The sequence below is a fragment of the Temnothorax curvispinosus genome, unplaced genomic scaffold (assembly GCF_003070985.1).
Source record: "Temnothorax curvispinosus isolate PA1 unplaced genomic scaffold, ASM307098v1 QBEX01017440.1, whole genome shotgun sequence".
Lineage (NCBI taxonomy): Eukaryota > Metazoa > Arthropoda > Insecta > Hymenoptera > Formicidae > Temnothorax > Temnothorax curvispinosus.
The window spans coordinates 20,364-37,189 of NW_020227220.1; the positions used below are offsets into that span (position 1 = coordinate 20,364).

General features: G+C 35.3%; 1 protein-coding gene across 1 annotated transcript in view; it reads right to left on the minus strand.

Moving 5' to 3' along the window:
- Positions 1-16,826, minus strand: part of LOC112467499 (opsin, ultraviolet-sensitive-like) — a 65,226-nt gene that overhangs the window by 18,331 nt on the left and 30,069 nt on the right. Inside the window, exon 3 of the mRNA XM_025036148.1 lies at positions 16,624-16,808. Coding sequence (XP_024891916.1) covers positions 16,624-16,808 — 185 coding nt within the window. The remainder of the gene's footprint in view (positions 1-16,623; positions 16,809-16,826) is intronic.

The window sequence follows — 16,826 nt, forward strand, 5'->3', positions numbered from 1 at the left end:
GTTAACTTCAACGCTTAATATCTGTAACAGAAATAATTTGTGTTCCAAAATATTCTCTGTTGTAATCAAAACCACAAACTTGAAAACAATATATTAAATTTTATTATTTATTAATTGGATTAAAGTTGAGATCTAACATTTCCTTAAAATAAACGTGATAACTGTATACACGGCTGCGTCGAATATGTCCGAATTGCTACAAATTATAAAAAACATAATTAATACTTATTTGATATATATATCAATTGAAATTAAAACAATTACCTCGTGATTTAAATAGCTAAATCTATCCTTAATATTGTGCTTCCTTTCCGCTGTATACGCATTTTTCAACGTAAAAGTTACTATATCGTGCAACAAATTTTCGGATACTGCATTTAGATATGAAAAATTGACAAGGATCATTCTATTGTGATCTTTTAGATTTTTATCCCAAAACATTTTTTGGATGAATTTGGGCCATGTTTTTGCATCGCCAACAACATCCTGAACCAGTAGCCACGGAAGACTATATAATTGCTCTACTGTGAATATGGCATTATAAATATTTTGGAATTGCACAGAACAATATATAATATGTCATTGAGGTTGAGCGCTCAAGTACATCACGTGACCACGGGACATGCGCGCATGTGGTCGCGGAGCATGTCCGTAGTCGCTACATCTACATCGCGTCGGTATGACAGCTCTCATAACCTGATAGTCGTCAATTTTAACAGTTAATATCTCGTTTCGCGGAGCAGAGCGGGGCTTTTTTCTGCCAGATTCGTTCGTTTTGTGCAAAAACGCGTCGATTAAGCCTAAATTCAGCGAAATCGGTGAGGAGGAAGCTCTCCTTCAGATTTACCAAAAGAACTAATAAAAAGTGTACAAAACAAAGCTATAGAAGAATTTCTTGCACCTACTAAATCCTCAGATTATTTGCTATGAAAATTGACTAGAAAAATCATCAAAAGACCTCAAGAAGCAATTCCATCTTCTACCTATACAAAAAAAAAACGGTAATTGGGCAAGAACTAATATGGAAAAGTTATTTGCTGAACATTTTAAAAAGGTTTTCGAACCAACTTTATAAAACTCTCCAACAGCAAAAGAAAAAGTTAGAGATCTTGAAATATCTTGAGATGCCACTCCAAGTAGAAGCGCCCATTAGAAGAATAAAAATAAACGAAGTACAAAATATAATACTTAATGAGTTAAAACCAAACAAAGCACCGGGTTATGATTTAATAACCGGCAAATTATTAAAAGAGCTGCCTCTAAAAGCAATCAGACTCATAACTATTATATACAATGCCATTTTGAGACTGGGACATTTCTCAGTTCAATGAAAACTGGCACAAATAATTTTAATTCCAAAGCCAGGAAAGAACCCCGTAGAGATTACATCGTATAAGCCTATAAGTTTGCTGCCTGTTTTATCAAAATTTCTAGAAAAACTTATTTACAAAAAAATCAAAACAATCGTAGAGTCCCAAAAAATCATCCCAGATCATCAATTTGAATTCTGGGAGCAACATGGAACAATAGAGCAAGTACACCGAATTGCAAGGAAAATCAGAAAAACCTTAGAAGACAAATCGTATTGTGCTGCAATGTTCTTGAATATAGCTCAAGTATTTGATAAGGTTTGGCATCTGGGACTTTTATATAAAATTAAAAAATGACTTTCTCCTAACTTCTACCAACTTCTAAAATCATATCTGTCGGAAAGACAGTTCACCATAAAATACTAAAAGGAACTCTCGGACTTGCAGCTTATAAACGCGGGTGTCCCACAAGGCAGCATCTTTGGTCCCCTGTTGTATCTTCTTTTTACAGCAGATTTTCCAACAACTCACAACTACAGGAATGTACGCTGACGATACAACTGTCCTTGCCTCTCACAAAGATCCAAAAGTAGCATCAAGAAATCTACAAGAATCTATTGACAGAATAGTAGAATGGTTCAAAATCTGGCGTATTAAACTTAATGAACTAAAATCAGTTCAAGTCACTTTTACTCTAAACAAAGAAACATGCCCACCAGTTAAAATAAATAAAAAGGAAATACCACAAGCTCTTTCGGCAAAATACTTAAGAATTCACTTGGATCGCAGATCGACCTGGAAAACGCACATATGGAATAAAAGAAAACTGAACTGGCTGTTTGCTCGAGACTCCAAACTTTCGCTCTACAACAAAACTTTACTATACAAAGCTATTCTGAAGCCAATTTGGAAATATGGTATCCAATTATGTGGATCAGCTTCAAACTCAAATATCAAAATTCTGGGAAGGTTTCAATCTAAATTACTAAAAACACTAGTGAATGCCCCCTGATTTGTCACAACTGAAATTATTCGTTGGGATTTAAATATCGAAACTGTAAAGGAGGTAATAACAAGATACGCCACAGAGTATGTCGACCAACTGGACTCTCATCCAAATCAGCTAGCAAATAGGCTTTTGAACAAAAAACTGGACAAAAAAAACTGAGGAAGTATAAACCATTGGACTCAATTAACAGATCCAACACTAGTTAATATTTCTTTCAAACCCAGTAGATAAAAGACGCAATTGTTAATATTGTTGCATCCGCGCTGAGCTCGAGCGAGACGCCCGGTATAAGAGAGAGTCGCGAAGCGTCCTTAGTAACGAGCCGGATTGATCAAACAACAACCGTCAGATTTGTTCTCGACAATATTAAGGATACATTCCTCTGGGAATGTATCTGCACGTTTATTTTTTTCTTTAAAACAATTTACTTAATGTCTCCAAAGATTGTAAATTTACTAGGAGTAAAAAAATATGACAAAAGAAAATTTAGAAAGGGAAACCGTCAGACTCAGATTATGCAAAAATCTGCAGATTCTGTTCGCTGCCTTTTCGAGCTTAATTAAAGCATCTTCTATCCTAGAAGCTGAAATAAAGATGGCAATATCATCCGCAAACTGCACAATCTGACAGTCCGTGCTTAAGTTTTTTAAGAGGTCGGCAATATAAATACTAAACAATGTCGGGCTTAAAATCGACCCCTGAAGAACACCTTGTACGTATAGAACGTACCTATACATTTTCCGTTGTGAACCATCTTATGTCTGCGAAAGTGTGTAAGATTATACACAAATTTACAACTTTTAGTGGAAGACCCATCTTTTTGAGTTTATGTACGAGGCGGTTTGGAAGAACATTGTCAAATGCATTAGACAAGTCTAAAAACAAACATGCAGTGGCATATGACCAAAGATATAACTAGTATAGGTAATTATTTACAAACACCCCACTCGCCAATGACCTTGACATATATATGTTGTAAAGGTCACGACCCTGAGTCACTTTGACCTTGAAAAAAATGGCGGTCACGATCCGTTCAAAAGTTACGAAGCATTAAAGTTTTTGCTTTGTAAAAATTATTCAACAATAGTACACGCACGCGCGCACACACACACACACACACACACACACACACCGAAGGGGCGGCGGGGGTGTCTTCAGCGTGGACTTTTCACGCGTGAAAAGTCGTAAACCCATGTGGCACCTCGTTTCTCGTGAAAAGTATATGCGTGGAGGCAGTAAGTTCCGCCATACATGCGTGGGCTTTCTTGTTGTGCTCTGCTGCACATGATGGTGTGGGGTGGCCCTCGCTTTGCGTGAAAAGTCCACACCACTATGTGCAGCAGAGCACAACAAGAAAGCCCAGGCACGTACTTTGAAGATACACTATGTGTCTAGTTTAACGATAGTGGGGCCTTCCACAGAGGAACTATCCAAAAATATAAGCTATTATCTGCTTTAAACCTTTAATTGAATAATTGCAATGTATATTGTATTATTAAAGCAAAAAGATTTCAATATATTTACGATTCACTGCTTTAAATAACTTTTCTTTGCTCATACATGTACTATTTCCACATATATTAGTCGTTTATACCTTTCAATACTCAAAATAACTGCTATATTTTTCAAACTTTAATAACTTTTTAATAAAAAACGACCGCCGACTAAAACCTTCTGAAGATCACTCAGAAGGGTGACCTTGACAACATATGTCAAGGTCAAGGTCATTGGCGAGTGAGGTGTTTTTGTAAATATTTACCCTAGTATGAACTTCAGTAGTGAGTATAGACAGATTGTCCTGACAAGATTTAAACTTACAAAAACCAAATTGGGTGTTGGGCAGTTTGTGATGTTTTTCAACCCACTAATTGAGGCATAATTAAATGAGCTTTTCGAGTAGCTTTAACGCACAAGATGTTAGAGTTATATGTAATCAACATAAATTAAAAGTTTCTTTTTTTTAGTTATGTACATTGGCGCGATATGGCGATATGGCATTCAATTCACTCTAGTGACCTTCTAGTTTTGGCAGCACTGTTCTTTCAAGTTTCCTTTCTTTAATTCTAATAACGTATGCCATAGCTTTTGCTTCCTTTCTCGCGACTTATGTACTAAGGTCCGAATAAAGAGTTGTTTCACAAGTATTTCACCCTTGTTCGTTCTTTATCAAGAGACACGGTAGTGTCAAGTATATGCGGAGCGAGACCGACCGTGACTCTTTTACGCGACGCGACAGGTTGCTACAGTACTCGAGATGTTGAGATCTCGATAACGAGTGAACGGATCAAGTTCTAAGTAGGCTTGATCGATAGCTTAGGGTCAAATTAGGGGGGGGGTTCTCTTATAATATTCCGCTACGTGCCCTACGAGCGGAGATATTGCGACGCAAAGTCAAAATGCGAAAATTTTATATTAAGATACTTCTCCTAACGCCGACGTCTTATATGACATATATATAATCAGAAATGTCACTTTCACTTTTTCGACACTGGCGGCTGGCGGCGTTAGTATCGCAGTGCAGTGCAGTGCAGTGTAGTGCAGACAGTGCGTTTGGATCAGCGCGCTGTCACAGACAGTCAGTTAACCTAACCTAACACGGTAGTGTCTCGCCGGTCTTGCGTCAAGTACGCGCGGAGCGATACCGACCGTGATGACTCTTTACGCGACGCAACGATTACTATTTTTTCTGATTCAAGGTAATTGTTTTATTTATTTACGTGTAATTATCCTATTATTATACGACGCGAAGCGAGACCGCACCGTGACTCTTTTAACGCAACTAATTGTAAGTGCATGTGACAGGAATTATAGTAGTTTACGTTTACGTGAGTATTACTTCTGTAATAACTTAGACGAACGATATCATTGTAGTTACTATAAAATCTCCCGTTTATGCGGAGGAATTATCGTATCGTTCGTAAGTTACTACAGAATTAAGTAACGCTCGTGTAAACGTAGTATAGGTTAGATTACCGGTTTCTTATTTTACATAAAACGCGAGATTCACTTATGTATGCAATTTAACGCCTATTGAGTTAATATGAAATAATTTTCCTAAATGTAAAAATAACACGATGTTATATATGCAGTTTGGCGTGAATATATATATCGCGACAATAGTCGAGATAATCGAAGAAGTTGTGTATAATGTCCCGATTCAATGGCCCCTGTCCCTGGTTGAGAGTGTTAATAATGACATTAATATCTCTCACACTGTCAAACCAAATTGGCTCTTCGTTCAGCTTCCGACTCATTCATCATTTCTCCTTTTGCAAAATTTGGAAAACAGCATGATGTATTGGTTGGTATAACAATGAATTGCTGCCAGTTCCAGATGTATTGAACAGTAAGTGATATAATCTTAACACGTTGAATAAAATGAAATCAGGATATTCTGATTATACAATACATTTTTACTTTGTAGAGGATGATTACGTGGCTGTATATTGGAGCGACAAATAGATTAGAAGATGCATTGAACGTCCATCGGGAGAGAGAAGCGTAGTTCGATTACTCGATCACGGTGGTTACTGGCAGTTTAGTAATTCGTAATGTAGGCTATTTATATATAATTATTTGAGCCTACCCTTCCAAGCCATCGAAATCTTTTTCGCAAATATTCAGCCAAAGAACGGTAACTATATATTGACGTTATAGGTACTATTATTCCAGATTATACATCTCTACTCAAAATTATTTATCTTTGGATATGTAATTATACTTTGATGTTACTCCTTTGCAGGTAAATGGTCGACAGAAGCTTACAATGTGGTACAAAATTGTTCCTCAAAAGGAGTTGCTGCTCAAGCTCAGATTGAAGGTCGCATTCAAACTAATATTTATGCAAATATTTATTTTATGATACAAAATTATAGGGTAAGTAGTTATTATTATCCAATCTTCACAAATCTTTTTGCAGAAGCGCAAATTAATTGAAATTAATTGAAATTTTTTTAAGCTAATTTCTCTTACTGAAGAACTGGTAATGAACGGACATGCTGAACAAGTAGCATGGGACCAGATGAAGCTAGAAACACTTGAATCCATCTGTACATAAGAGTTGTCAAGAAACTCTACAATTTTCACGCATAATCCACGATTCTTAGTCAGTATGGATTAGAGTTTAATACAATCGCTATTGATGATCCCCTTTAATCGCGTCAAAATTGATTATTTCACTTTTTGACTTTGTTTTTTACTCATGTTGTAAAATTGTTTTCCGATTGTGAAGAATATTTATATTTAGAAAAAAAAAAATTTATAAAAATTGCTACATTGATCATAGAGTAGGGAAAACAATAACTTAACATTTTACAAAGTAGTATCACATTTAAACTAGAACATTTGTATCGAATAACTCAGACGAATTAGGAAATTTGTTTTTACGTGACTAATATCTATTTCTGATTGGGGACGATTTGAGAATACATTGAAATAATTTAATTTCTTTTCACATTTAAATTTAGGTCACCGTAGATTAAACTTGTTACTTTAGAAGTTATTGTTATATGGTGCATTTTATTTAACATCTCGTGTTATCTTTACAAATTATTTAAAGGTTGCTAATTCATTTAAAGATTCGTCTTTTGAACATTTTTTTCAGTAACTTGTATTCCGCACTTCACTGTCGTGGCATAAGATTATTTTATGTTTCAAAAGATGGAGACTAAGCTTTCGAATTAATCCAGATGTACTCATAAATACTGTATATATTTGATTAATAAGTAATTTATTTGAGATTATTTATTTATTATTGAAAAAATTAATAATTATTTTTTACTAATTATTAATTTTCAAATAAATAGTTATTTATTTGTTATAAACTATCTATTAGTTATTTTAATAATAAAAAATTTATTTTTACTAATTATTACCAGTTTACAAAAAAAATTAATTTATATTTACCTAAATACTAACTTTCACAAACTAGATATTTTTCTCTGAAGAATTACCAATTCTTTAAGTAATCTATACTTCTCACAAAAATTAAAGGAATACTAAATTTATCTTTAAAAATAGGCAAAATTCAAGCAGCTGTAACTTTGTTAAAAATGAACAAAATTTAAATTTAAAAAAAGGATTTTAAAGCTTGAAATTTCTACTTTCAAAAAGTTACTATTATTTTTTAGTTTCTGTGAGTTTGGTAAGTTTTATATATAAAATACTACGAGCTGGACAAAATAGAAAATTTTTCTTTCACTTTGTGGGCCTGTCATGTTCACAAAAAAAATCCGCGAAAATTTTCAACTTTTTAACGTGAAAACTAAAAGTTTTTCTTGCAAAATTTTTTTTTATAAATGTTTCTACAATTTTTTGTTACTAATTTATCACGGATTGAACGAGAAATAAGCTTTTTAACTTTGATTGCTCATAACTCCCTTAGAAATCATCGTATTGCAATTCAAAAAACAGATTCTTAAAGCTAAAACTTTGCTTTATTAAACGGTATAATTGCCAAATTTTTTTAAATAACGTAGATGTGATACAAATTGGTGAAAATAATGTAAAAATTAGCGATTTTTATCTTTTTCATTTTGACCCAGAAAACAATTGTACAGAACAACAACGCTGCACGTAGAAACATTTTTAAAAGAAGATTTTGGAAGGAAAACTTCAAGCTTTCACATTAGGAAGTTGAAAATTTTCGCAGATTTTTTTTGCACGTAACAGACCTACAAAGTGAGAGAAAAATTCTATTTTGTCCAGCTCGTAGTTTTCTATATGCAAAAGTTACTAAACTTACAGAAACTAAAAAATAATAGTAACCTTTCGAAAGTAGAGATTTTAAGCTTGAAATTTAAATTTTATTTATTTTTAACAAAGTTACAGCTGCTTGAATTTTGCCTATTTTTAAAGATAAATTTGGTGTTCCTTCAATTTTTGTGAGAAATGTATAATTTATTTTTACTTAAATATTATTAATTTTTATGTATTTGTTGTTATTGCTAATTTTGTGAATAATTAAAAAATAAAAAATAATGTTTTGCAAATCCTTGCTTAACACTACAAAATAGGTGATATCAGTACAAAATTACTTTTTTCAAAAAAAGTACAAAAAAGTGCCAAGTACACGCAATGTATTTTGTAAATTCAAAAATCTAACTTAAGTGGTAGCTTTATATCTTTTTCACAAAATTATATTATCTAACTTAACTCATGTGACATGTATTTCAAAAAAAAAAAAATGTAAAATCTTTAAGATCTTTATTTTCTTCTTCACAATAGTTATTTGTGTAACAAGTGCGGGAAGTTGAGAATTGGACACGAGTGCGGAGTAGACGCACGCGCCGAAGGCGAGTGCAATCACCCTATTTTATTACACATTTTATTACACACCCTATTTTATATTACAAAGTGCATGGAAAGTGGCCTATTGCGCGCGCGTCATCTGTGCGACGGATGGGTGATTCCGCACGCGCGAGAGATTCCTCACTCGAGGCCGTGCAGGAATGAGATTTTCCCGCACGCAGTTTTTTTACAAGAAAAATTTATTTATTTTGTTTTAATTAAATATTTTTATTTTGTACTGTTACTTCTTTAATTCTTTGTAATTAAAATGAATCTTTGTAATATTAAAAATTTGTTAAAGAGAATTAAGAAGCTATTACCACTTGGGTTAGAATAGGAAGACCCTTGAATAGGAATACGAAGACACCACTTAGGTTTTATTTCTTTAAAGTAATTGCATAACAATTATTTTTCAAAGCAATATACATATTCTCTTTACAATTGGCGCAATTTAATTTAAAGATTTTACATCTTTTTTGAAATACATGTCATTTGAGTTAAGTTAGGTAATATAATTTTGTGAAGAAGAAAATAAAGATCTTAAAAATTTCACATCTTTTTTTTGAAATACATGTTACTTGAGTTAAGTTAGGTAATATAATTTTGTGAAAAAGATATAAAGCTACCACTTAGGTTAGATTTTTGAATTTACAAAATACATTGCGTGTATTCAGTATACGCTGTAATAATCGGTAGGACTAACAAAGACATGAGAGATATATATGGGTCCATATTTTCCTGGAGTACTTTTAGGTATCACAAAAATTAGAGAATTATGTTAGTCTTTAGGAAATAGACCATTTGTAAAAATGTCATTAAGTATAGATAGGAGCAAAGAGCGATATTCCGATGAGAGACCAGCTAAGATTCGATAATCTGGTCCAAATCTGGGGAGGACCGCTTTTTTGCAACATGTATGACATGATCGAATTCACGTTCGTTAAATGATTGGTCAAATATTTCGTATAAATTATTCTCGGAAAATACTTCCGACTCAAAATTTACTGGGTGCAAACAGTAGGAGGACACAGAGCATTAATCTCGTTGACCAATGCTTCGTCAATCATATAGTTGGACGATAGAGATGAATGAAATAGATTCAAGTGGCGGTTCTTGAATCTTTTAACCATGTTCCACAAATAAGTAATGGAGGTGCGAGGAGTAAGTGATTCGCAATAGCTGGACCAGCCCTTCCTTTTGAGCTCCTTCAAAATTCTTTTGGCAAACGCCTCAAATCTCTTTAATTCCAAGTAGTTCTGGAAAAAGGGGTTACAGCGATAATTATCCAAGGCCTTTTTCCTGTCTGAAATTTCTTTAGCACATTGCTTTTCCCACTATGGAGTAGGAGGGGGATTATATTTTGGTTCTCTTTTTTTAGTAGGACTCCTGCTGGGGATAAAGCTGTAGATAAATTCTTTTTTACAAATAAGATAAATTTTTCATATTTCTGCACAGCATCAAGAATCTGGTCACAAACAATCGATTTAAGCTGAGGAAAGATACTGGACAAGAACTTTTTCCAAACCATTCCCGCAAAATTTAATTTGTGATTGAAAAACTGTTATTGAAATGGCTTTGACTGTAGAATTCACTGTGATAATAGCTGGGATGTGATTGCTATTGAAATTGTCCTCAGAAAGTCTTCATAAACAGAGTGGGAAAAGATTGGACGTAACGTCAAGTCGATAACAGATTTATTTTAATTGGGACGCGAAATAAAAGTGGGCCATCCGTCATTTAACGGGACTAAAAATTTTTTACGGGTGATTTCAAGAAGTGCCTTTCCCATCACCATCCAAAACTTCCAAACCCCAGGCCCTATAATAAACGTTGAAATCCCTAATAAGAATAATACCGCTACATTGTTTCTATGCACAAAAATTCAAGAGGTTACATGCGAGCAAAATTTAACTCATTGTCAGTCTTAAAATAGCCAGGAATGTAAAAGAAAGATATCAATTATTAGATATTGATTAATTATCCGATTTCTGATCAGGAGGAGACAGTTCCTAGGCCGCGGATTGCAGGAGCATAGAATTACATTCAGAAATAAGACCTTCCTTCTTCTTTAGGATGCAAAAAGTGGTGAGAAACTTGCAGTGGGTTCTAGCACTTGGATATAAATAGCGAAAATCATTGTACAGAGAGTTATTTTCCTGTGCTCATAAGTTAATCTGCCGATAGTTTTTACAGCTAATTACGATCAAAGTTTTGACTTATACATATAGTCGACACTCCTTATTCGCGGGGGTTACGTTCCCGACAACTGCCGCGAATACGGAATCCGCGAATATGGAGTAGTTAAATGTGTGGTAGTACATGAGATACGTTCCAAGAAAAATTAAATTAAACAAAAAATCTAAGAGACAAGATTATTTTTTTTATTTAAAATAATAATATGCAATGTATGTAATGAATTTATGTATTGAATATAATTTTAATAAATTTTAGTTGTGAATTAGCTTGAAAAATGTAGTTATCTTGGTCTGCTTGGTTGCAGTTTTTTAAATTGATTCGTGTAATCATCCATTGCCTCCTCTATTTTCCTTTTAAAAATAAGACTTTTTTCCATAGACGAATCGTTGCCTATAAAGAATTCACAAAGATCGTGAGAAAGCTTGATTCTTACAGCCGGTGTTTTTATATCAAACTCTGGTTTCTCTGAACTTAACGTCGATGCATCTTCATCAACCTCCATCAACTGAATTTTCTCTGTCAAAATTTCTTCTAATTCAGCTTCTGTAAGATCTTCATATGACTGTAATAATTCTTCAATGTCATTAATTTCCAATTCTTTGAAACCTTCTTTTCCAATGCTGTTGGCAATTTCTGTAATGTCTTGCATGGTCTGTGTAGTATCAATCGAAAGATGTTCATGCCCCGACTCCAAGCTGGCCACAGTTTCTTCCAGCACGAATTTAAAGTTTTCAATGCGTCCAATGATTCCTTGATGAAAACTATGCAATGACTAATGTCAAATAATGTAGATGTAGAATACAAATTTACTCACTCAATGCAACCAAGAAGCTAAAGTACGAGAAAATAGAGAAAAATAAATTGTGCGTCAATGTACAAAATAAAAGCTTAACGTTACAATAAATAACTGAATCCGAAAGACGTCATCAAAGATTAAATAAGGTTAAAAAAAAGACAGAAAAATAAATAATATGTGCTAAGTTAATAAAAAACATAAATAAAGTAAATTAATTGTTTACAAATAAATTGTTTAAAGTAGACATAGGCATGATGTGGAAACTCTTCGTATAGGACTTTAAATTAAAATTGTTTTTCTAAAGTTTATTGTAAAGTATGATAAATCTTCTTCGATGATTATTTACATCCGCAAATATTGAAATATCTATCCGCGGATAAAGAAATGTGGTCACAAATATGCTGACTGCGAATAGCAAATCCGCGAATAAGGAGTGTCGACTGTACTCTTTAATTTTAACAAAATTCCTCTTGAATCAGGAATTAATACTTTCTTTAAATCAGGATTTTAACTACAATTGTAAATAAAGAATTAAATCATATTAAACCAGATTTTAAACAACAGTTGTAAACGTGTTCTCCCTGAATAAAGGTAATTTTAATTTCAATTCTCAAAACTAATTTAACCGTAATAATATCTTTATATTTCTCAACTTTTATCCTTAACTGTCGCTGCCAAAAAGCGTGGCAACAGTAATTTCCAGATATTCTTGTCGCTGCCAAAGAGTGTGGCAACAAGATTTCTCTTTATCCTCATCCATGCCCAGAAAAGGGGGAAAACATTTCAACTAAAAAAAAATTAAATGTCAGAGTAAACAACCTATACAATCAAACTGAGATCCTTTTCCATTCCTATTCAAATTAAAGAAATTAGAAACCGAAATTCAAAACAATAAAACTCAAACTTTAATTCCATATAAACTAATTCCTTTGAATTTAATAGTTGATTTTTCAAATTTTAATTTAATAAACAAATCAAATCCTCGGTTTAAAACATATAAAATTTGATATCTTTTCGGACTGGATTAATCACGCAATCTGGTCCAAATTCCGGGTAAATAACTTAAATGTTTTGACCCAAAAATGGACAGATAAACTTAACTTTGACAAAATGTGACAAAGTAAAACTACAAATAATGAGGAGACTGTTCCGGATGTCGATATATTGAAACAATCAGGATTTCGCCCACCGTAGTAGAAATCCTAACGGCAAGCGTTTTTAAAGAGAGCTGCAAGAAGAAGATATCCCTTTCAACTACATAGCAAATGTAGCAAGTGTTTTTTAATTGTAATGAGCAAGCCCCCTGATTTAGAAGAGGGACTATCGAACTTTAAAATATTACAATTCTTAAACAAAATAGAGCGATTCAAAGTCAACCAAGTCTCAGAAAAGAGCAGAATGTCAAAGTCCTCTATAACCCCAAGTAAAGAATCATTTTTGCTTAGCAGGCCATGTGCAAGTTCTATTGAAATATTTTTGGTTCACGGTGAATCATCTAGCAAGTTTGGCAATTGAGGAGTAGAGGAGTTCGTTTCTTTATTGAAAGAGATTCTTTTAAGCGAATCAGAGAGAAGAGAAGCCTTATGGGCAACACCTAATGAGCTAAATATCGGAAAATCCCGCTCTGTAAAAGTAATCAAGAAGCTTAAAAATTCGTGAGAGAAGTCATTTATGTTCAGGGGATTAACTCCTAATTGAGTACTGTCAGCTAAGGGAGAATTAACAAGTATAGGTCGAGAAGAGGTATTGAAAGCTTTTTTCCTATCTTTGTCTATATCCATAGCCATCCTCGACAAGTCCTTTTGAGAAGCAGAGTCGAAGAAGACGCCCTAACTATCTTCCTAGCTTTTTTAATTGAAGGCACCCGTTTCGGTATGCCAAATGCCTCTAGATGACGTCAAGGAAGATGAAGATGAAGGGACATATAGCATATTAGCTGGAGAAAGGAGGGTGTGAAAGTTTCACAGTGAAACCCGCCGAAGCTTGGGCAAAGGAGCGTTGTTTATGTATAGACAAATTTAGGTTAACATTCTTTAGAAAAGGAAAATCTTCAACCGAAAAAGAGTTTGGAGGCAAGACATTAATAATGCCCCTGACAATATCACATGCATCCGTAAGAGTGATGTTACGGAATACATCTATCATTCTGATTTCCTTTTGAGTTTTGAGTTCCGGGCAATCAACATGGTCAGCCGAGTGAGAACCCTTACAATTAATACACAAGGGTTCTAGTGCAAGACATTGTACTTTATCCCTATGCGATTTATCCCCACATCTAACACATCTCAAAGCTCCCTTACCCTGGCTTTGACGTGACCAAATCTAAAGCAAGCTCGACATTGCGATACGCGCGTGACGTAAGGGAAAATTTCACGATAGACACGATAAATCGTTACCTTCTTCGGAAGGCGCTAACCAGCAAATGTTATTGCTACTGTTTTCGAGAGAACAAACTTAAAGCTCGGGTTCGAGTTTGAGTCGCTCCTATCAGTTGCAAAATCCTGCACCGTTTCACGAATCCTACGATTCAATCTCCGAACTTGAAGAACCTTGAAAGGGCTCTGGATATTTTCTAATATTTTATAGTCTTCTTTAGGACGTAACGCAGTCCCGCTTAATGAATCGCTAAGATATATTTCAATTAGTTTGCTCTTTTTAAATCATTTTATTTTCATAAATTCGAACATTTATTTTTAATTAGGAACATTTTTGAAATTGTTTTTTGTCTTACAATCTTTTTCTCCAACCTCGGCCTCCTCGTTGCTTCGTCTGCGTCGCTACAGATTTCTTGTTTACTTGTCCGAATCCTGACGCCTCCCTAAACTCCACCTGACTTGTTTGCGTCCCCTCGGTGGCTCTCCTGATTGATGATAGTGGAAGCGGAGATATGAGGGAAGGAAGGACCCACAGGTTCGGTAGCGTTGATCTTCCGGAGCTGGGAGTAGAGATCCCATTTTCGAAGGGACGTTTTCTCTTTGGTGGAGTTGATACCCCAGGTGCTGGGCGACTCGCGCCGAGGATTGGTGAAGATCTACGAGGGCGACCGGCGCCGAGAGTAGGCGTCTACACACCAGAAGCAGAGCGGCTGGCGCTAGGAGTTGGCGAAGAGTCGGAAGCTGAGTGTCTAGCGCCTGGAGACGGCGTCTGAGCGCTTTCCTCAAGGCGGCTAGCGCCTGGAGTTGCGACTGACGCAACCTTCTTCCGCTTAACTGCAAATATTTGGTCAAGCGGAAAAGGGTGAGTCGCGCTTCTTTACAGTTCTAGGAATCTTTGTCTAAAAAATGCGCGGCGTGATTGAACCTTTAGGTTTATCAGAAGGTCAATTTGCCAGATTGCCTTCGAACTCGGTTCCCTTTATATCCACATCGTGGTTGAATTTCAAATATAGGTTCTTCATCCATCTATTGGAGACTTTTTCAAAAACCCGGTTGCTAAGGATCGTGAATCCTGTCAAACAAACCGAAGTAACCTGTGGTCAAAATGTATCAACGCGTATTGTGTATTGTATTCCTCGTGACTTCCACGAGTACCTGGTAGCTGACGACGGCACATCCTCCAAGTCTAACGGAATATTCCTCATAATAGCAAGGTGCAAAAAAGGAGAAAAAATGCAATCAAATTTTTTTACTTTAACTGAGAGTGGGCAACAAGATTATTCGCAGTATATCTATCTTAGGAATACAGAAACTTTGGCAAAGACCACAGTCTCAATTTCTAAGATATCACTCCTCATTAATTTGGAAATCGCTTTTCCCACTATGGTCGGATCCAGGAAGCTTCTAACATCAGAGATCCTCTGTACGTGAACACAGAAAAAATCTTGATCATTTTCCGAATATCTGTTATTTAATATTTCATCCGATATCAAAATCGAAGAGGAAAAAGATACCGGGGGACAGGAGGAAGAATTATTATCCTTCAGGAAAGCATTAATAACCTTACTAGTCGAGGGTGAGAATGAGGAAAAAACATCCCTATTGTCTATCACCCTTTTAAGGTTCTTATCTTTTTTACGCGTAGCCATAGAAAGGTTATTATACATAGATTTGGCGTGCTCTTTAGAACGTACTTCATCATCCTCTTTTACCTGAACCATAGCAAAGGACAAGGGATGCGTACCACGTAACTTGTTCATAAGGGAGACCAGAGCCGCTCCACTTCCGCTGGCTCACCGAGTCATGCACTGCAGCGGGGGTCTTTCTCCTCGGCGAAATCTATGATCTAAGGACTGAATAGAGAACAAAGAGGAAGAGAGGGGAAGGGGGATCCCTGACCGTGAATGACGAGGCACTTAATTGCACTTAAATGTACTCAATTGCACCAGGCACTAGGCAGAAGATGCTTGATAGTTTTGGTCCGCCACACGGGCAATTTTAGCACATGCAAGAGTTGCTTTGTCGACGGGCCGCGCACTGCCCAAAGTAAAATCCGAAAAGTTACAGTCCCACGAGAAAAGTATGGACAAGATAAAAAAGGCCAAGATGGCCGTCTGTCCGTGCGGAAGCCGGCACGACGCGCAGTTTTTCGTCACGCAAGTAATAACCCGCTCGGGAACAGTATTCCAAGTCTATGAGGTAACACTCTCCGAACCTAAGGCGATACCGCCAAAAGAAGAGGCACAAAAGCCCAGGAATGGACTAATTTTGCGAAAATCTAGAGAAGCACTCGTAAGCTCGACTTTATTCTAGGCGCCATTCGTACCAACTCCGTGTGCAAACTCAATTGAACCCAAATTCTATTCAATTTTTGTCACCAATCTACTAGACTGTTGCAAATTATCTTCTACTGTCATCAAATTTGTTATCATAGTTTGTTAATAATTTTTGTTATATTCCTAGCATTTTGTCAATAACATTGCTGATCGTATTGTAGTATGTAGTAATTTGACTATCTGTAATATGCACTGCACAGCATCGTTTTTTACTTTATAATCATTATAAGCTGCAACAGCAGATCAGATATTTTATAATACCTATAATTGAGATAAAAAGGAAATAAAAACAAAATTCTTCACTTTTATTTACCTGTATCTTGGATGGCTTATGGCATATACATATGGATCCAGGCAAGCCACAAATTTGCACGCGCATGCTGGTATCATCGTGATACCGGGAGTTAACAATGCCTTATTTCCAAAAGCACCAATCATTGCGAGAACACCATACGGAGTCCACGAGAGAACAAAGAGGAAGCAGATTGTTATTGCAGCCTGTAAAAAGAAATGACA